The sequence below is a fragment of the Triticum urartu genome, chromosome 7A, assembly GCF_056163025.1.
Source record: "Triticum urartu cultivar PI428250 chromosome 7A, HENAU_Tu73, whole genome shotgun sequence".
Taxonomy (NCBI): domain Eukaryota; kingdom Viridiplantae; phylum Streptophyta; class Magnoliopsida; order Poales; family Poaceae; genus Triticum; species Triticum urartu.
In genome coordinates this window covers 431,354,845-431,376,686 of record NC_141879.1, presented here as the reverse complement: position 1 = coordinate 431,376,686, position 21,842 = coordinate 431,354,845, and the positions used below count along the sequence as shown (strand labels likewise).

The window sequence follows — 21,842 nt, the reverse complement described above, 5'->3', positions numbered from 1 at the left end:
CCTAATAGGACTAGTCATGTAACCCGCCCCTTCAACATATATAAGGAGGGGCAGGGCACCCCAAGAGGGACAGATAACAAGAAACAATCTCTAGGGTAGACACAACTAGAGGAGAGCCGGCTTATGCGGCGACTCCCTCATGAGCATAATGAGACCCAGCCACAAACAGCAGGTAGGGCTATTCCGGATGATGTTTCCCGGGGCCCGAAGCTGTCTAAATCCTTGTCTTGTGTTGCGTCTCTCGATCCCGCTCAACCCCTCTCAAGCTACTACAAAGATGCGTTGGCCTCACGACTAAGTCCTCACACTAGGACATCTGCCGTGACAATTCCACGACAGTTGACAATCATAAACATTTGGAAGTTTTTGGCTTCTAAAGATTGGGTTATCACCCTTACTGCACAGGTATCCTAAACCGGCAGTACGATTCAATATCACAGGAACCGGTTTTTCAAACCGAGTTATATTATTCAAATCTTTAATAGCCAACATGGCTGGATTTTTATTATGGTTATCAATAACCAATATTATGATTGAGGTTTTCAAAGTCGCTTCAGCGGAATGGATATTATTTTATCAATGGATATAATTTATTCTACGATGGAAGTAATAGTCCCGAGTCGCTACAGGCTTATGACCCGGCACGTGGGGGCTACATTATTCAAGTTGAGATTACATTAAATATGCAAGTCCCATGTCACTGCCAGCATGCACCATGGTACTTGGGGGCTAGTGCAAAGTCATTTTTACTGGCCTTATTGAAGACCTGACTCATTACATTGTAATGAGCCGGCCCTTGGGGGCTACCAATTGCTCCTGTCAACAATTCAAGGTACACAAGTTTTATTCCATTATATTGAAGGGTCCACTGCTCAGTTGGTAAAGCACAAAGCTCTTAACCTTGTGGACGTGGGTTCAAGCCCCATGATGGGGGTTACATCATATGATGTTCTTTTCAAAAGAAGTATATATAAAGTCCCAGCTCAATATTATCTTACTGAGCCGGCCCTTGGGGGCTACACGTTGTTGTTCAAGTCTATATGATCATATTTATAAAGTCCCTGCTCATTATTGCATAATGACCCGGCCCTTGGGGGCTACACTGGTTGAAGTTTTTTATGAGTATTAGGCAATTACAAGTCCCAGGTTGCTGCAAGCATGACAACCCGACACATGGGGGCTACATATATGGAGTATTCAGTCTTTACTAGTGACTAAGATGGACAACATGGATTTCTTCAAAGTGGAAGTATTTATATTGAAGCAAGTCTTAAGTCATCACTTTTTTTCTACTCAAGACTTGGGGGCTACAGGTAATATGGATATCAGGGAGAAAATCTTCAAATTCTCAGTTTTGAGTAAACCAGATTGACCCGGTGTCACCAATAATTATGACCCGGCGTCGGCAACAATTATGACCTGGTGCTATCAATATTTACAACCCGCATATTTTGGCAATGATAAACCGGCAAGTTCTACAAGCCGGCTGAAAGTCAGATGAGTTTTTCAAGACCAATATTTTTTAAGCCAACGCTTTGGTAGCCAATTCAAGTGGATTATTTCTTACAATATTTCTCTATAAGATACCAATGTCTGCAAATTGACTCTGAAGCTGGCCTATTGACCCGAATTTCTCAAAAGAAGTATCTGGATTTTTTACATTGACAAAATTGAAACATATCTGCTTAGGGAGATTTGGTATGAGGTCATGAACATGGATATATCAACAAGGAAATGACAAGGACTTAAGGATGATCAAGTGTCGGCTTAACCTGTCAAATTTGTTCTTGTGTTTATACCGCAGATTAGTTTAACATGGATAAATCCAAATTAAACTGGGGGCTATTGTCGGGGATATACCCCGTGGTATGACCCGGCCGGAAGTATGACCCGGCTGAACTTGGCGGCTCACAGAGACCCGACGAGTATTTGGTGACTTACTGATGACCCCAACGGCGGGTCAGATGAATGACAAGGCCCAAGGCCTAGAAGGCCGGTTCATGTTATGATGGGCCGGATTAAGAAGAAAGGCATAAGGAATATTCTCCTACAAAGGAAGCAAGACTAGGACTCCACTTGTAATAGAGTAATCCTAATCCTAATAGGACTAGTCATGTAACCCGCCCCTTCAACATATATAAGGAGGGGCAGGGCACCCCAAGAGGGACAGATAACAAGAAACAATCTCTAGGGCTAGACACAACTAGACGAGAGCCGGCTTATGCGGCGACTCCCTCATGAGCATAATGAGACCCAGCCACAAACAGCAGGTAGGGCTATTCCGGATGATGTTTCCCGGGGCCCGAAGCTGTCTAAATCCTTGTCTTGTGTTGCGTCTCTCGATCCCGCTCAACCCCTCTCAAGCTACTACAAAGATGCGTTGGCCTCACGACTAAGTCCTCACACTAGGACATCTGCCGTGACAATTCCATGACAGTTGACAATCATAAACATTTGGAAGTTTTTGGCTTCTAAAGATTGGGTTATCACCCTTACTGCACAGGTATCCTAAACCGGCAGTACGATTCAATATCACAGGAACCGGTTTTTCAAACCGAGTTATATTATTCAAATCTTTAATAGCCAACATGGCTGGATTTTTATTATGGTTATCAATAACCAATATTATGATTGAGGTTTTCAAAGTCGCTTCAGCGGAATGGATATTATTTTATCAATGGATATAATTTATTCTACGATGGAAGTAATAGTCCCGAGTCGCTACAGGCTTATGACCCGGCACGTGGGGGCTACATTATTCAAGTTGAGATTACATTAAATATGCAAGTCCCATGTCACTGCCAGCATGCACCATGGTACTTGGGGGCTAGTGCAAAGTCATTTTTACTGGCCTTATTGAAGACCTGACTCATTACATTGTAATGAGCCGGCCCTTGGGGGCTACCAATTGCTCCTGTCAACAATTCAAGGTACACAAGTTTTATTCCATTATATTGAAGGGTCCACTGCTCAGTTGGTAAAGCACAAAGCTCTTAACCTTGTGGACGTGGGTTCAAGCCCCATGATGGGGGTTACATCATATGATGTTCTTTTCAAAAGAAGTATATATAAAGTCCCAGCTCAATATTATCTTACTGAGCCGGCCCTTGGGGGCTACACGTTGTTGTTCAAGTCTATATGATCATATTTATAAAGTCCCTGCTCATTATTGCATAATGACCCGGCCCTTGGGGGCTACACTGGTTGAAGTTTTTTATGAGTATTAGGCAATTACAAGTCCCAGGTTGCTGCAAGCATGACAACCCGACACATGGGGGCTACATATATGGAGTATTCAGTCTTTACTAGTGACTAAGATGGACAACATGGATTTCTTCAAAGTGGAAGTATTTATATTGAAGCAAGTCTTAAGTCATCACTTTTTTTCTACTCAAGACTTGGGGGCTACAGGTAATATGGATATCAGGGAGAAAATCTTCAAATTCTCAGTTTTGAGTAAACCAGATTGACCCGGTGTCACCAATAATTATGACCCGGCGTCGGCAACAATTATGACCTGGTGCTATCAATATTTACAACCCGCATATTTTGGCAATGATAAACCGGCAAGTTCTACAAGCCGGCTGAAAGTCAGATGAGTTTTTCAAGACCAATATTTTTTAAGCCAACGCTTTGGTAGCCAATTCAAGTGGATTATTTCTTACAATATTTCTCTATAAGATACCAATGTCTGCAAATTGACTCTGAAGCTGGCCTATTGACCCGAATTTCTCAATAGAAGTATCTGGATTTTTTACATTGACAAAATTGAAACATATCTGCTTAGGGAGATTTGCTATGAGGTCATGAACATGGATATATCAACAAGGAAATGACAAGGACTTAAGGATGATCAAGTGTCGGCTTAACCTGTCAAATTTGTTCTTGTGTTTATACCGCAGATTAGTTTAACATGGATAAATCCAAATTAAACTGGGGGCTATTGTCGGGGATATACCCCGTGGTATGACCCGGCCGGAAGTATGACCCGGCTGAACTTGGCGGCTCACAGAGACCCGACGAGTATTTGGTGACTTACTGATGACCCCAACGGCGGGTCAGATGAATGACAAGGCCCAAGGCCTAGAAGGCCGGTTCATGTTATGATGGGCCGGATTAAGAAGAAAGGCATAAGGAATATTCTCCTACAAAGGAAGCAAGACTAGGACTCCACTTGTAATAGAGTAATCCTAATCCTAATAGGACTAGTCATGTAACCCGCCCCTTCAACATATATAAGGAGGGGCAGGGCACCCCAAGAGGGACAGATAACAAGAAACAATCTCTAGGGTAGACACAACTAGAGGAGAGCCGGCTTATGCGGCGACTCCCTCATGAGCATAATGAGACCCAGCCACAAACAGCAGGTAGGGCTATTCCGGATGATGTTTCCCGGGGCCCGAAGCTGTCTAAATCCTTGTCTTGTGTTGCGTCTCTCGATCCCGCTCAACCCCTCTCAAGCTACTACAAAGATGCGTTGGCCTCACGACTAAGTCCTCACACTAGGACATCTGCCGTGACAATTCCACGACAGTTGACAATCATAAACATTTGGAAGTTTTTGGCTTCTAAAGATTGGGTTATCACCCTTACTGCACAGGTATCCTAAACCGGCAGTACGATTCAATATCACAGGAACCGGTTTTTCAAACCGAGTTATATTATTCAAATCTTTAATAGCCAACATGGCTGGATTTTTATTATGGTTATCAATAACCAATATTATGATTGAGGTTTTCAAAGTCGCTTCAGCGGAATGGATATTATTTTATCAATGGATATAATTTATTCTACGATGGAAGTAATAGTCCCGAGTCGCTACAGGCTTATGACCCGGCACGTGGGGGCTACATTATTCAAGTTGAGATTACATTAAATATGCAAGTCCCATGTCACTGCCAGCATGCACCATGGTACTTGGGGGCTAGTGCAAAGTCATTTTTACTGGCCTTATTGAAGACCTGACTCATTACATTGTAATGAGCCGGCCCTTGGGGGCTACCAATTGCTCCTGTCAACAATTCAAGGTACACAAGTTTTATTCCATTATATTGAAGGGTCCACTGCTCAGTTGGTAAAGCACAAAGCTCTTAACCTTGTGGACGTGGGTTCAAGCCCCATGATGGGGGTTACATCATATGATGTTCTTTTCAAAAGAAGTATATATAAAGTCCCAGCTCAATATTATCTTACTGAGCCGGCCCTTGGGGGCTACACGTTGTTGTTCAAGTCTATATGATCATATTTATAAAGTCCCTTCTCATTATTGCATAATGACCCGACCCTTGGGGGCTACACTGGTTGAAGTTTTTTATGAGTATTAGGCAATTACAAGTCCCAGGTTGCTGCAAGCATGACAACCCGACACATGGGGGCTACATATATGGAGTATTCAGTCTTTACTAGTGACTAAGATGGACAACATGGATTTCTTCAAAGTGGAAGTATTTATATTGAAGCAAGTCTTAAGTCATCACTTTTTTTCTACTCAAGACTTGGGGGCTACAGGTAATATGGATATCAGGGAGAAAATCTTCAAATTCTCAGTTTTGAGTAAACCAGATTGACCCGGTGTCACCAATAATTATGACCCGGCGTCGGCAACAATTATGACCTGGTGCTATCAATATTTACAACCCGCATATTTTGGCAATGATAAACCGGCAAGTTCTACAAGCCGGCTGAAAGTCAGATGAGTTTTTCAAGACCAATATTTTTTAAGCCAACGCTTTGGTAGCCAATTCAAGTGGATTATTTCTTACAATATTTCTCTATAAGATACCAATGTCTGCAAATTGACTCTGAAGCTGGCCTATTGACCCGAATTTCTCAAAAGAAGTATCTGGATTTTTACTGATGACCCGACGAGTATTTGGTGACTTACTGATGACCCCAACGGCGGGTCAGATGGATGACAAGGCCCAAGGCCTAGAAGGCCGGTTCATGTTATGATGGGCTGGATTAAGAAGAAAGGCATAAGGAATATTCTCCTACAAAGGAAGAAAGACTAGGACTCCACTTGTAATAGAGTAATCCTAATCCTAATAGGACTAGTCATGTAACCCGCCCCTTCAACATATATAAGGAGGGGCAGGGCACCCCATGAGGGATAGATAACAAGAAACAATCTCTAGGGCTAGACACAACTAGAGGAGAGCCGGCTTATGCGGCGACTCCCTCATGAGCATAATGAGACCCAGCCACAAACAGCATGTAGGGCTATTCCGGATGATGTTTCCCGGGGCCCGAAGGTGTCTAAATCCTTGTCTTGTGTTGCATCTCTCGATTCCGCTCAACCCCTCTCAAGCTACTACAAATATGCGTTGGCCTCACGACTAAGTCCTCACACTAGGACATCTGCCGTGACAATTCCACGACAGCTCGGGTTGGTGGTTCGGCTGCATTCGCTCCGGCGTTCGTGTGCTCTGCCGCGTGATGCTGACTGTGGGACAGGCGCTGGGACAGGGCCACTGGTCCGTTGCTCATTGGTTTATTACTAGACGTATACTTGCATGTGGCCTCGCTGGTGGCCTGTTACTGTTCCCTACGCGTGGGCGGGGCCAATGGACGTGCGTGTGGTGCAGCGTGGGCCCGCGTGACCGGCGTGTGCGTCGGCGGTGCGCATTCTGGCGGGTGCCCTCTATGGGGTCGTTGTAGCCTATGTGAAAGTGCAACTATCCCTAGGTGGTTTTGGTAATTCATAACAACATATAGCTCATTGAGCTAATGCTATTCCAAGATGACTATTTCAGGAAAGCTCAATGTTTGGCATGGCATGGATGTGAAAGTGGAACCCTCAAAATGCTAAGGACAAAGGATTGGCTCAAGCTCAAAAGCTCAAGACTCTTCATTTTATATTTTAGTGATCCAAGATCACATTGAGTCTTTAGGAAAAGCCAATACTATCAAGGAGGGATGAGGTGTTGCTTAATGAGCCTCTTGCTTCATGTGCTTAGTGATATGCTCCAAAACCCTCAACTACTTTCCCATATCCACATATGACCTAAACCCTAAGCCAAACTCGGTCCTACCGATTCTTCCTATCTGGCGCCACCGAGTTTCACTTGTCATTAGCCTCTGCCAAACCCTAGCAATTCGGTCCTACCGATAGGGATCTCGGTCTCACCGAGATGGGGTTGCAAACTCTCTGTTTTCCTTTCATAACTTTTCGGTCTCACCGAAAGAGCGAATCGGTCCCACCGAGATTGCAATGTAAACTCAGTGTTTCCCCTTTGTAACTTTTCGGTCTCACCAAGTTCCACTCGGTCTCACCGAAAGAGCAAATCGGTCCCACCGAGTTTGCCTGACCAACTCTCTGGTTAGCTAATTACCAAATTCGGTCTCACCGAGTTTGTGTAATCGGTCTCACCGAGATTACGTTATGCCCAAACCCTAACCACATCGGTCCTACCGAGTTGCATGTCAGTCCCACCGAAAATCTCTAACGGTCACTAGGTTTACATTTTTGGTCCGACCGAGTTTATTGATTCGGTCCCACCGAGATTGGAAAACTGTGTAACGGTTGGATTTTGTGTGGAGGCTATATATACCCCTCCACCTTCTTCTCATTGGAAGAGAGAGCCATCAGAACACACACCATTCCAACTCATATGTTCTGAGAGAGAACCACCTACTCATGTGTTGAGACCAAGATATTCCATTCCTACCATATGAATCTTGATCTCTAGCCTTCCCAAGTTGCTTTCCACTCAAATCTTCTTTCCACCAAATCCAAATCCTATGAGAGAGAGTTGAGTGTTGGGGAGACTATCATTTGAAGCACAAGAGCAAGGAGTTCATTACCTACACACCATTTGTTACTTCTTGGAGAGTGGTGTCTCCTAGATTGGCTAGGTGTCACTTGGGAGCCTCCGACAAGATTGTGGAGTTGAACCAAGGAGTTTGTAAGGGCAAGGAGATCGCCTACTTCGTGAAGATCTACCGCTAGTGAGGCAAGTCCTGTGTGGGCGATGGCCATGGTGGGATAGACAAGGTTGCTTCTTCGTGGACCCTTTGTGGGTGGTTGCTTCTTCGTGGACCCTTCGTGGGTGGAGCCCTGTGTGGACTCGCGCAACCGTTACCCTTGGGTGGAGCCCTGTGTGGACTCGCGCAACCGTTACCCTTCGTGGGTTGAAGTCTCCATCAACGTGGATGTAGGATAACACCACCTATCCGAACCATGGGAAAAACATCCATGTCTCCAATTGCGTTTGAAATCTCCAAACCCTTCCCCTTACATTCTTGCAAGTTGCATGCTTTACTTTCCGCTGCCTATATACTCTTTGCATGCTTGCTTGAATTATGTGATGATTGCTTGACTTGTCCTAAATTAGCTAAAATCTGCCAAGAACTAAAATTGGGAAAAGGTTAAGTTTTTATTTGGTCAAGTAGTCTAATCACCCCCCCTCTAGACATACTTTCAATCCTACACTATGACAGTTGGCTCTCGAACCCCTGGGCCCGGCAGGCAGGCCGCGTGTCGATGCATGTGTGGTGGGTTCCCATGCGCCTCTGTGAGGATTGCCCCTGCCATCGCGGTGGCCGGGGGGCTTTTCTCTCTGATTTTCCCCTCTCCTCCTTCTATCCCTCATTTCCTCCATGCTGCTTTGTTCCCTCGCTTTCGTCCATGCTTCCACGCTGCCGCGTCCTCTCCTGTTCGCCTACCTTCATCCAGTTAGACTACCTTACGTTGAGGTTCTCGCCATGGCCGCGCGTTCCTCCATGGGTGGTGTTGGTTGAGGTTCATCCTCTTATCCTTTCCCTGTTCGTTTCTGCCGTTCCTTCTCCTGTTTACGGACCTGCTTTGCTTGTCTTTGCTTGTCTTTGCTCCACTGGTGCGCAGTTTGCTGCCGATTTTCCCGTTGGCTCTTGCATGGGAGCGTGCGCCATTACGTTCTTGCTGTCTAGGTTAGTACTTGCCTCTTCTACCTCTGTGTGGACATATGCCTTTGAGGTGTTTGTTGAAATGGTTGGGTGCTGCTCGATAGGATGGTTGCCTGCTACCGTGTGTTCTGCTTTGCCATTTTCGCGTTCCATTATTTGTGCATGTGCATGCTTCATGCTGTTCGTCGGCGGCTAATATGAGTATAGTTTGTGTTTTAGGTTGTTTTCAGGTTGGTCGGCTGTTCTTCCATGTTTGCTTGCTGGCGGCTCTTCCGGTTGTGCTTCGTCATTCTGGTAATGTGCTTCTCTTTTGCCTGTTTGTCTCTATTTCTGGATTGTCGAGAGATGCATTGCTTAGTGATAGCCCAAAAGATTAGGTCTGAGAAGATGTCGTGCTTAGTCCATTTTGTTTGGTTACTGCCTTTGCGGAGGCCCTGAAGGTTTAGACTTCTTATGTTTGTTACTTTGCTTGAAAAACACTTTGGTTGAGGTTGATTGATGGTCCTTTGCTTCCTGCATGTCTACAGTTTGATTGCTCAGTGATTAAAAGCTGCTATAGATATAGTGGATGGTGTTTTGGCATGCTAAGTGATGTTGTTTCCTTTGGTTAAAAGAAGAATTGTTCTAGTGCCATTGTGTAGCTCTGCACTTGTTTAGTACCTTTGATGGAATATATATGTGTTCTATGACTTGCTGTGTTCTGATGGTTCTGTCTGCATTTATTTTGTAGGTTGGAAAAGCTGATCTGTTTCTCAATCTGCGACCTGTTGCTGCTCCTCAAGGTTTGCTCTCCTTTTCCATTGCATGTCCGTTACCTGTGGGTTCAGATGTATTTACTTGTATGTGCATGTTATCATGGTTGTTGATGTACTGATAATCTCGCTATTCCGGATCTGCTCCAGGGGTCGTGTTATTTCTTTAGCTTATTTTTATAATTTCGTTGCGTGTGAGAAGGATGTGTACTCTTATTTCAACTATTATACCCATTTTGGAAGCCGTGGTGGCTCGGTGTTCTTTGTCGGCGATTTTGTATCTGTGTGAGGTCACGGAGGATGGGTCCGTTCTTGCTGGGGTAGAACTGGAGCTTCCAGGGGATAGTTCTGCTCCGGTTCTGCGATGAGAATTTTTTTGGAGCTTAGTCTGGTGTGGTTTTGTCCATGCTTATGAACAGGCTGCCCTCCAGGCCATAAGTTTTTTGCAGTGTCTGTATGGGTTTGTGGTTCGAGACTATAATTATGACTGTATGATGGCCTATAGGAGCTCCCTTCATTCTTCCATAACGGTTACAGTCTTTGCCATTCGGCGTGTTATCACTTAGAGAGAGAGAGCTATTGCGCTTGCGCCGTACGTCTGCGGAGACGGAGATAAATCCAGATGTTGGCCCTGTTCTGGTCCAGTTTGACTGGGGTCTACTGTGCTCTCAGATGCTTTCCTCTCTTCAATCTCTTTAGCTATCTTTTCTTGGCTTCTTGTTTGGGCCTACGTGCCTGCTTTGTACTGAATTGGTTCCTTCCTCTGATGCAATAAAGTCCTTGGGCTTTCTATATGGCTCTTACAGTGTCTTCTTTCTGTGTTTTGCAAGACTAAAAAGAATAGTCTTCTTCTTCTTCTTCAGATTCAATGCTCTTCCCACGTGCCCAAATAATAAATATGTTACTTGTTTATTCATTCTTCCTCGGCTGGTTCTCTGGTCTTTGGACCACCCCCTTCTCTTATAGAGAAAAAAACTAGCACGGGCTTTAGAGGACCCTGTTCCTTTTGGGCTTCTGGTTCTTCATGGGCTTTTGGGAAGGTATTTCTTGGGCCATGAACTTTAGAGAATCTTGTTCGTTTGGGCTTATAGTTTCCCATGGGCTCTTGGAAAGGTGTTCCATGGACTTGCCCTCTCTCTCTCTTGTTTTTTCCCTGCTCGGATTTGTTTGATGGCCTTTTCCTTTTACCTATGTATTTTAAAAAAGGCTTACAGTTTAGTTTTAGGATGCCTCTCCTTTTCATTAAAAAAAATAGTTCCATGCCCTTTATAGAGCCTTGTCTTTCGAATTCTGTTCCTGGGTCTAGGTGTATGCCTTCTTGCTGTTTAATGCGCCTGATTAGATTGCCTTTCTTTATGTTACATTCATGTTGCAGTGTGTTATGGTTGTTCTATTCTTCATGTCGTTCCTGTGAGTCATGCCTCAACGCCGTTCTGTTCGTCGTAAGGCCAGTTCAAGCACCAGTCAAGCACCTCCACGCCGCGTTGTTCGACGAAGGCTGTCTTTCCGTGACTCGTCGTTGCCCTACATATCCTCAGGCCTGCCTAAAAGAAAATGTACAGGGTGCCCTTTTAAAATAGGTCCTTTTCCTTTATGGGTGTGCCTCCTGCACTCTCTCGATTCCTCTTCGTACCTGTGACATGCCCTTTGTTTTTTTAGATGATGGTTTCTTCCCCGTTCTTACTCCAGAAATTACGTCCCGTAATAGAAAGAGATGCAGGGTGGTTGTTGATAGACTTAGGGGAAAGGGGCTTGCCATTGGATCACCCTTAAGTGCTGACTGGGTTGGATTCACGGCTGAGGAGTCTGAGATGCTGAAAGGTATGTTGAGTGCCGATATGCCTAGAAACTGTCATATAATGCATTGCTGATTTACCATTGTTACCGAGTCAAGATAACTTTGCAGCTGGGTACCGAAAGAGATCTTTCTACGGTGGCCCAGACTACAAATGTACCAACTGTGGTGCAGTCTTCTGGTTTAAGGAGAGGGTGAGATCGGAATCCGCTATTACGCTAAGGCGGGTGGTTTACAACAAATGTTGCAAGGGTGGTAAGGTGTATATTACACCTTTTAAAAAACCACCCTTGTTTCTCTCTGAGTTGCTGAGATACAATGGTCCCTCATGTAGCAGAGAGTTTACAAAAAAATTCATCAGTACAACTCCTCTTTGCATTAACTTCCGTGGGAACTATTGTTGACCATTTTGTAAATGATGGTAATGGTCCAAATATATACAAAATAAACGGGCAGGTTTGTCATCGAATGGGATCTCTTATGCCTAAGGAAGGAAATACCCCTAAGTATGCCGAACTCTATATATATGATACCCAGAATGAGGTGCAAAACAGGATTCGGGCTTTAGAAAAGGGTGAAAAGAGTGATGGTGGTTTAGATGAATCTATCGTTGAAGGCTTGATGCATATGCTTGATACACACAATTCTTATGTCAAAACATTTAGATCAGCTAGAGAAATACTAGCAGCCAATAAGTATGCCGAGATAGCCATTCATTTAGTTGCCCCTGGAGAATCTGATGGCCCACAGTTTAGCCTTCCTACAACTGATGAGCTAGCGTCTTTAATGTTTGGTGAGTTCACGGTGGAGGCTTCTTGTCGTGACATAATAATACACGGTAGAGATGACAATCTGCAGCAAATATCTTCTTTGCAAACTTCATATATGCCTTTGCAGTATCCTCTTCTCTTCCCCTATGCAGAACATGGGTTTCATCTTGGGCTTAAATATATTGGTTCAGACCCTTTAGATACTAGCAAAAGAACCAGGCTCACTATGCAGGACTATTATTCCCACTGTCTCCACTATAGACCAGAGCAGCATAATCCATACCTTTGTTGTGGTTTGCTTTCCTCACAGGCCATTGTAGATGCATGCGCTTGCATAGAGGAGTGGAGGCTGCATTTCATCATGAAGGCTAATAATGACCTTAGAGCAGAGAACTTGCAAGGAGTCACTGATGCTGTTGGAAAAGGGCAGGCAGATGCGAGTTCTCTTGGCAAGAAAAACATACTTCCATCTTCTTTTACCGGTGGCCGGCGTTATATGATTGAGAACTTCCAGGACGCAGTAGCCATTTCACGTGTCTTTGGCCCACTAGACCTTTTCACCACCTTTACCTGTTGTAACATCCCAAATTTTCAATTTGAAATGTTATACACTAGATCATCATTGCATATCATATTTATTGCATTTTGGTTGATCCTAGAAATTTCTCGCAACTCAAGGACCCTCGGAGAGAGTTGGGGATTTCGTTATTTTCATATTTGAGTTGTCTCCAAGTTTGAAAATAGGATCATTTAATTTTATTTATTTTATCTTCGATAATTTCTATTACAAAAATAATGAGAGAGGGAATAAAATGACTTTCCCAAAATAAAGAAATATTGAGGATTTAATAAAAAATCAAATAAGATTTTTTTGGTTTTATTTGCTTTTTTATTTGAATTTAGGAAAAATGCGCGTTTTTCAAAATTGCATTTAGGCCCCAAATAAATGTTCATCATGTGCGCTTGATTTTAGAAGCTGGGGAAATTTTATTTCGGGATTTTTGGAGTCCGTTTAGTATTTCATTTATTTGTTTTGTGCGTGGAATTAATGTTTAAAAAAAGTCCGAACCGACTCCGGGCCGTACCCGAGCGGGACTCCGCCTGGGGCATCCTTTAAATAGCGCCGCCCGAGCCCCGCCGCAGCCCACCAGCCCACCCGCGCCCTAACCCTAACCCTAGCCGCCGCTCGCCGCCGCCGCCGCCGCTGCCGCGCCGCCCCGCGCCGCTGCTGCCGCCGCCCGTGCCGCCTTGCCACCGCCCCGCGCCGCCTCGCCGCTGCCGCGCCGCTCGCCGGAGCCGCTGCCGCCGCCTCGCCCGCTCGCCAGAGCCGCCCCTACGCCCGAGGTAGCCGCCGTCGCCGGCGGTTTTCTTTAGAAAACCGCCCGGTTTTTTAAAAGCCGCGGTTTCTTTTTTTAGATTTTGTTTTTTTTATTAGATTGGTTTTATTTTCGGTTTAGTCTATTTAGTGAGAGTTCGCCCGTTCGTTCGTTTTAACGAACGTGGTTGTCGTTTAGATCAAGTTAACGAACGTTCGTTCGTTAAATTGTTCGTCGTTTTCTTTTTCTCGGATTAAATCCGCGATTTTTCTGATCGCGATTTCTGATCCGATTTTAGTTTTAGTATAACTTTTCGCTCGTTTATCGGAATCAGGCGATTCAAGTGCCTGGAGTTTCATCTCGAAACCCTCTTTCCGTTTAACCAACTTCAACAAGTTTTTGTTTCTGTAAAAATTGCCCTAGATCCAGAATAGTAATCGAAGCCTTTTTCTTTTGCCGTTTGTCTTTCGTTGCTTCGTTCGATTTGATTCTTTTTGCCAACCGGAGTTCTTAAGTTGAACTTTCTGGTTAGATCTCTTATTTGAGTTTTACCTGTGCATTAGTTGAGTACTTATTGTATGTTTGTTTGTTTGCGATAGAGTACCCAGAGTGCGTCGCTTGTTACTTCGAATCACTAGGTTTCCCGGATCATCAGCAAGGCAAGTAACACTTTGATCATACCTTCTACTACCCAGTTTTATTGCATTAGATCAATCTCTACACATTGCATGATTAGGATCTAATTAAATTGTGGGTTTGGGAAGTAGTTGAGGTAGTACCTATTACCTGTTTATTATCAAACCTTGGGAGTTACTTCTACGTTTGCTTACTATTGCTATGCTATGCTAGTAGACGTGGATTGGGTGAGTGATATCCATGACAGATGTGAGATTTCTTTTAAATCAATGGTTTATCTAAGGTGGCAACTTAAATACACATCTGGGTGGATTGAGGTACCTGGGTATTCCAGGATTGCCTATTTTCTTTTGGACCGCCACCCAGGCTCAAAGGAATCATGAGATTATTCATGCTAGAAACTTCCGTGTGCAGCCACAAGCTATTATGGGCTCTAGCATAGTTGACTAAGTCGTGCGAACTCTTACAGTGGTAGACTAGCAGATGTAGGGGATGTAGGTGGTACGGTCTACCCGATCGTAAGGTGCTAGCGCTTCTGAAAGACTATGTCTCGGTCATCCATTTCTCAAACACCCTGTAGTGCGAGAAATCCAACGGAGGAGATCGAGTCTTGTGGGGATAAGTGCGCAAACCTCTGCAGAGTGTATAAACTAATCATGGTTAGCCGTGTCCCCGGTTATGGACATCTTGAGTATCTGGTACTTGGATTATCATGTGAATCTCAACATGTTACTATAAAATTAAGTTTGACGGGTTTGTTTAATGATGTTTAATTGGGATTGAGAATGCTGTCAACCATTCTCAATGTTTAACAACCACCATGATAGTTAAATAAATTTATTCCTTTGCAGTAGGGAAAAATTGGCTTTTCGCAAAACTGTAACCATAGAGCTTTCCACCAGCCAAATATGCATATAGTATAGCTGTTTCATTCCATTACTCTCTATGTGTTACCTTGCCAGCATATTCCATGTGCTGGCCCGTTTTCGGGATGCAACGTTAATGTTGCAGACTTTTCAGACGATGATTAAGGAGTTTTAGGTCGTGGTTCTATACTAAGTGATGCCGTTGGAGTTGATGGACTCACTTATCTTCTAAGCCTTCCGCTGTTATCGTTATTAGATGGCCTTAAGCCATATTTATTGTAATAAGTTTTCTATTGAGACACTCGATGTAATAAGTGTGTGATTGCTACTCTATTATAAATCCTTCAAGTACTGTGTGGTGTCAGCATTACTGATCCAGGGATGACACCGGAGCACAGAGATTGGACCGTTTGATGTCTGGTCGCTACACCTATAATCCCAAGTGGCCTAAGATAACAGAAGCCCTATGTTTTGAGCCTGGCCAGATGCCTTCAGACAGGGCAGATCTTCTGGTCAGGGTTTATCACATGAAGCTCAATGACTATATTCATGATATTAAAAGTGGAGAGGCCTTTGGTCTTGTCGTAGCGGGTAAAACCTGCTTTGCGATTCCTCTCATCTCTTTTCTTTTGTTCTTTTCCACCTCAGCTCGTGATTGTTTTTTATCCCTTTGTCCACAGTACTGCACACCATGGAGTTCGAGAAAAGAGGGCTTCCTCATGCCCATATCCTGATCTGGCTTGATAGAAAAAAATGTGAGGTTAGTCCTGCTTTAATCGACTCTTTTATATCGGCTTCCATCCCTGATCCTCTTGTGGATCCTCTTGGATACGTTCTTGTTTCTGAACACATGATGCATGTCCCTTGCGGGGAAGATGGTGTTAAATGTCCTTGCATGAAAGATGGATTGTGTTCAAAAAAATTCCTAAGTCATTTCAGCTTGAGACCTCTCTAGATGATAGTGGATTCCCTGTGTATAGTCGCCGAGACGACAGCCGTTTTATAGTTAAAAAAAGGTCTGGCTTGATAATAGGCATGTTGTTCCTTATAATATGCTCATACTAAAAAAATACCAAGCGCATATTAACGCTGAGTGGTGCAATAAAACCCATGTCATCAAGTATCTTTATAAGTATGTTACAAAGGGTCCTGATTTTTCAAAAACTTTGTTTGAAAGCATCAAAAACAAGCATGGTATTGAGATTGATGAGATCATGGAATATAGACAATGCCGTTACATATGTGATAAAGATGGTTGCTGGAGGATATATGGCTTTGATATACACAGTAAGTTGCCTTCTGTTGAAAGATTGCATGTGCATTTATTAAATAAGCACATGGTGCGTTTCAATGTTAAAGCAAACCTGAAGTCAGTTGCTGACGATGCATGGCTACAGAGAACAATGTTAAGTGAGTGGTTTGTAGCTAATAGATGCCATGCAAATGCTAGGTCTCTTACTTATTGTGACTTCCCAACCAAATGGACTTGGCTCGCAAGCAAAAAACAATGGATTCCTAAGACCTCGAGCTATAGAATTGGTAGAATTTATTCTTTTCACCGTACAACTGGAGAACTTTCTATCTTAGAATGCTCCTGATGGTTGTCAAAGGTGCCATGTCTTATAAGGATGTTAGAACTTATAATGGGATTGTGTATGAGACCTTTAAGGAGGCATGTGCTGCTAGGGGCTTGCTTGGAGATGATCTTGAATGGTATAGTGCGTTTGATGAGGCTTTGACCTGGGGTATGGGAGATCAGCTGCGCAGGCTTTTCGTTACAATCCTTGTCCATTGTGGTGCTAACAATGAAAATGCTTTCTTCGAAAAATATTGGTCACACTTAGCTGAGGATATTAAGTACAATATCAAGAGCTCTTTTCACGATGATAATCATGTTGTACCTCCTAATGAGATAAGGGGCATCTTGCTTGATAAGCTGACAGTTCTATTTAGTAAAAATGGTTCTAATATTCTAGACCACAGGCTGCCATTAAAGACTACATATGATGATAACTCTGATGACAATGACATGATAACTGATGAACTATCTGTTGATCCTAAAAGTGAACTACTAAAGGCAGAAACCATGTACAACCAATTAAATCCAGATTAACTCCTAGCTTATAAGAATATTATCGACATAGTTGTGTCTGGAATACCTGGCTTTTTCTTTGTTTCTGGATATGGTGGAACTGGGAAAACTTTTCTCTGGAGTTACATAATTGCTTATCTTAGAGGTAAAGGAAGGATTGTTCTCACAGTTGCATCTTCTGGGGTTGCAACACTTCTTTTGCCTGGAGGTAGGACTGCTCATTCTAGGTTTAAAATACCAATTAGTCTAGATGACAATGGAACATGTGATATAAAAAGATCTAGCAAATTAGCAGAGATGATCGAATCAGCCTCCCTAATAATATGGGATGAGGCTTTAATGACGCATCGTATATGTTTTGAGGCTTTGGATCGTAGCTTACGTGATATTCTGTTTGCCGACGATCCTTCTAGAGCTGGCATGCCTTTTGGTGGTAAGGTTATGGTTCTGGGTGGCGATTTGAGATAAATTTTACCAGTCATTGAGGGTGGGACTCGCTCACAGGTTATAAATGCTGCTATAACAAATTCACCTCTATGGCGTTTTATAGAGGTTCTACATCTTAACATAAACATGTGTTTGGTTGTGCAAACAACAGATCCTATTTTTACAAGCTGAGATAGCTTCTTTTGCTGGTTGGATCTTGAGTATTGGTGATGGTATAGCGCCTTGTGTTACTAGAAAATGGGAGTGTGAGCCAAGTTGGGTAACAATTCCTGATGATATGTTGATCCATTCTAAGGATAATATAATAGGCACTATTGTTAATGTTGTATACACAAACTTTTCTAAAAGCTGTTCTAATCGAAAGTACTTGTGCCAAAGGGCTACCTTAACAACAACAAATGATCTAGCTCAAGAAGTTAATGACCATGTGCTAGCCTTGATGCCTTCTGCTAAGAGGGAGTACTTAAGCTATGATTCTATAGGAAATGTTGCTGACTCAATGTGTAATATGGATGTGTTTTATCCTATGGAGTACCTCAATACAATTAAAATTAACAATTTCACACAGCACAAGTTGCTACTGAAAAAAGGCGTGCCGATTATGCTCCTTATAAATTTAAGTCAGGCAACTGGTCTTTTTAATGGTACTCGTCTTGTTGTCTCTAAACTTGGTGAGAAAGTCATTGAGGCTATCATCATGACTGGTTCCAATATTGGGGATGTTGTGTACATTCCAAGGATTTGCCTCACTACCAAGGATCCTAAATGGCCATTTACTTTACATCGTCGCCAGTTTCCAGTCAGGGTTTGTTATGCCATGACTATCAATAAGAGCCAGGGACAGACTCTCTCAGTTGTTGGATTATACCTGAAAAGCCCTGTTTTCACTCATGGCCAACTTAATGTGGCGGTTTCACGTGTGACTTCCAAGAAAAACTTGAAAATACTTATCGAGAACAAAGATGGCACACTTGGATCTCGGACTAGAAACATAGTTTCCTCTGAGATCTTTGAGTCTTTGGAATAGTACTTACGTCGCGCTTTATTTTGCGAGCTGCTTTTGGTTTCACTGCTACTTGTTGCCTCTTAGTCTCTATTATTGTATGCTTCTTAATTTGGTAAAGTATTTCGATTGTATGCTCCCTTTTCAATAAGATTTGAGGCTGTAAATGTTGTTTTATCTGTTGCTGCTCATTACCTAAGATAGCATCTATTGTTCTTTTCTGTGCATCTATCTACGCGTTAAAGGTATTTTGGTAGTTCACTTAGTATGTCTTTTCACTTGACTTCGATTAGGTATGCTATCATATTGCAAAACCTAATATGCTGCTTCTTTGTGTGTTTTTACCTTCCTAAGCAAAAGTGTCTTTGCATTTCCAGATGGCGCATCAGATGCTCTCTGAGATACACAACCATAGTAGGAAGTGGGTTGTCTCTGTCCTTGTCTCGCGCCTGTGGTTTTATCGTGGGGGGGACTAACAATGGGCCTATCCAGCACATGGACTTAGTTGTTCTTGATAGCCAGGTCTGTCTTTACATAGCTAGCTCAACACCAACTGTCCATATTTGGACTAGGATACCTTTCTGATTGTTGTTTTTATTGGCAGGGCAACCATATGTATGTGCAGATACCTCCTCAGCGAGTAGAACAACTGAAGGATGAGCTGCAGGAAGGAAAGGTCTACATGATGAGCAGCTTCAACTGCGTTGAAGCAAAGACAACTTATAGACCTGTTGAGAGTCGCTTCATGATTCAGTTCACCAGGTTTAGCAATGTTGTTTTATGCCCGGGCTTGGAAGCAGATTACCCGTTCTGCACCTACAATTTGATCCCATTTCAGGACATCCCCAGGCCATGTGGGCCACTGCCTCGTTTCCTTGGTAAGTTGTGTCACTGCACGCCTAAGTACATTAAAAACTACTTGTCAAATATCTGGAGTCTGATGCTCTTGCAAATTCTATGGTTTTGAAGATGTCACTGGAAGAATAACTGTTGTTTCTAATGTGGTCACTATCCAATCAATGCATCAGCCAGAGCCATCAAACACAAGGACAATAATCCTCACTGACTTACAGTAAGTGTGATTTGCTTATTATTATGCATGCACCATTCTAGGCTGCCTGCTCGTTCGTTTGTTTACTAATTTGTTCGTCATATGAAACTTATAGGGGCAAGGAGCTAAAGCTGGTCCTCTCGGGTGATCGAGCGGTTGAATTTGAAGAAGAAGTAGTGCGGGCAAGAGATGAAAAGGAAGTTGTGATTGCAATTTTCGTAGGAACACTACCTAAAATAAATCAAGGTAGTTGTTATATATGTGTGATCAACCTATTGCATCTTATACACCTATGCATTCTGTATTGTACAACCTTTTCATCCTATTGTTCAATAACTATGCAGGTGTTCAAGGACTTAGTGGTAGTTCTGCTTGCCGTTGGTACATTGACAAGGATCTGCCAGTGATAAATGACTTTCGCAACAGGTGATTTCTATATGCCTTCTAATTGGCTTCTCTTGCTTTAACCATGAATATGAAGACAATGTTGTTTCCTTTGTCACGCTACTAACCATCTCCCCTGTTGCGTATTAAAATAGTTTGGGGACTAATTTCAAACCCATTGATAACGATGCTACTTTGACCGACGGTGCATTTACTACCCGTATCTATGCTGATCCAGTTGAAAAGACCATGTCAAAACTCCTCCGCCTGAACCCTTACGAAAACAAGGTATCCTCGCCATCTTTTCCTCTATATGTTGTTCCCACTTTTCCCGATCATGTGCTCAGCTGCAAGTTATGTTACTTCGACAGGAAAAACGTTCATATGTACTGTTACTGTCCCAAGGCTCAATCCTGATTAGCGCTGGTTGTTCTTCTCTTGCTCCTCCTGCAACAAGACCTCTACAATAGTTGCATCGAACTACCGATGCGCCAATCCAAACTGCTCATCCATAGCAGCACTGAAGACGTATGTGCCTTCCTACACCTTTGTCTGCTGTTTCTTTTGTTTTGTGTTGTTTGTTTCCTCAGACTTCCTTCCTGATTTATTTAGACACGCCTCTTCTATGTTTTATTAGTCCTTTACTACAAACCTCATTCTATTCGTGCCATGTGCAGGTACTGTATTTCGGTGTTTGCGAGTGATGACGTGGGTGAGGCTAAGTTCACCATGTTTGATAAAGTTGGAAAAGCAGCTGTTGGAAAACCACTCCTCAATTTACTGAAGTTTAGAAACCAGGTCTTCCAACCATACACGAGATAGCTAGTGTACCGATGGTTGATAGGATTGCTCCACCAGAGGTTACCCAGATTATTGGGCAGAAGTATAAGCTTCTTGTGTCCATTGCAAAGAGAAGCTTTGCAACCACAAGCACACAGTTATCATTCCAAGTTGTGAAAATTATGGAAACCTACAAGCCTGAGTTAAGCTCATCTGCCTTTGACTGTGTCCCTGGATCATCTGGAGCATCATCCTCTGCTTCCCTCACTGATAGTCCAGAACCTTCTGAGATGTTTACACCCAGTACCCCAAGCATCAAGCAAGCCCAGCCTGGCAGCTCCTCAGGGAGCCCTACTATAACTTTTCCATCACCTACATGCGCGGTATGTTGTTTTCTTAGTCTACCATTTGTCGCTCGATTTATTCAATCAAGATGCCCAAAAACTAATTCAGTTCTTTTCATTTCCTTTATTTACACTCAGGCGCAGACACCAACTTCAAAACTCAGTGTTGGTCTCCTTTCATCTGCATCTCCAGGGTATGCCTCTTTGCAAAGGACCGCTGCAGTATTTTCGAATGCTTGCTTGCTCTTATGACCGTGTTTTCTTTTCTAGAAAATCACCATGCCCAGCCAGCAGGACCAGACGCATTTTATTTACCGGCAATGACAAGAAGCTCCCTCTGGCAGAGGATCCTCCAATCAAGTTTGACGAAATAGCCGCGGTAAATATTTCTCTGCTCCGCTTGAGTTACCTGTGAACACACATGTGCTAAATAACGCATAATACTATAAACACACTTATGTACATTTAGTAAATGAGCAGCATGATCACACACCAATACACAGGTTTCAAGGCAAAATCTTACTGTTGGATAGCCTAATAACAATGCAATATCAATATACTATGTTTCTCTATTATCAAACATATGTATATGCTGGGTGCTCCAGGAGAACGATGATGAAAAGGCTGAAGATCCTTCTGGTACTGCTAATGCAAAATAAGATAAGAGTCCACCTCAGAAAAACAAGAAGTACTGCTTCTTACATTCCACTAATATAGTTGGTT

The 21,842-nt window shown here is 43.1% G+C and overlaps 1 protein-coding gene and 1 pseudogene across 1 annotated transcript; both read left to right on the top strand.

Moving 5' to 3' along the window:
- The first annotated feature begins 11,052 nt into the window (after positions 1-11,052).
- Positions 11,053-20,817, top strand: LOC147959839 (uncharacterized; annotated as a pseudogene).
- LOC147959840 (uncharacterized) lies at positions 11,749-17,131 on the top strand. The gene is made up of 3 exons (XM_087537324.1): positions 11,749-12,773; positions 15,452-15,609; positions 16,629-17,131. The coding sequence occupies exons 1-3, from the start codon at positions 11,749-11,751 to the stop codon at positions 17,129-17,131; spliced, it is 1,686 nt and encodes a 561-aa protein (XP_087393450.1).
- Positions 20,818-21,842: the final 1,025 nt, after the last annotated feature.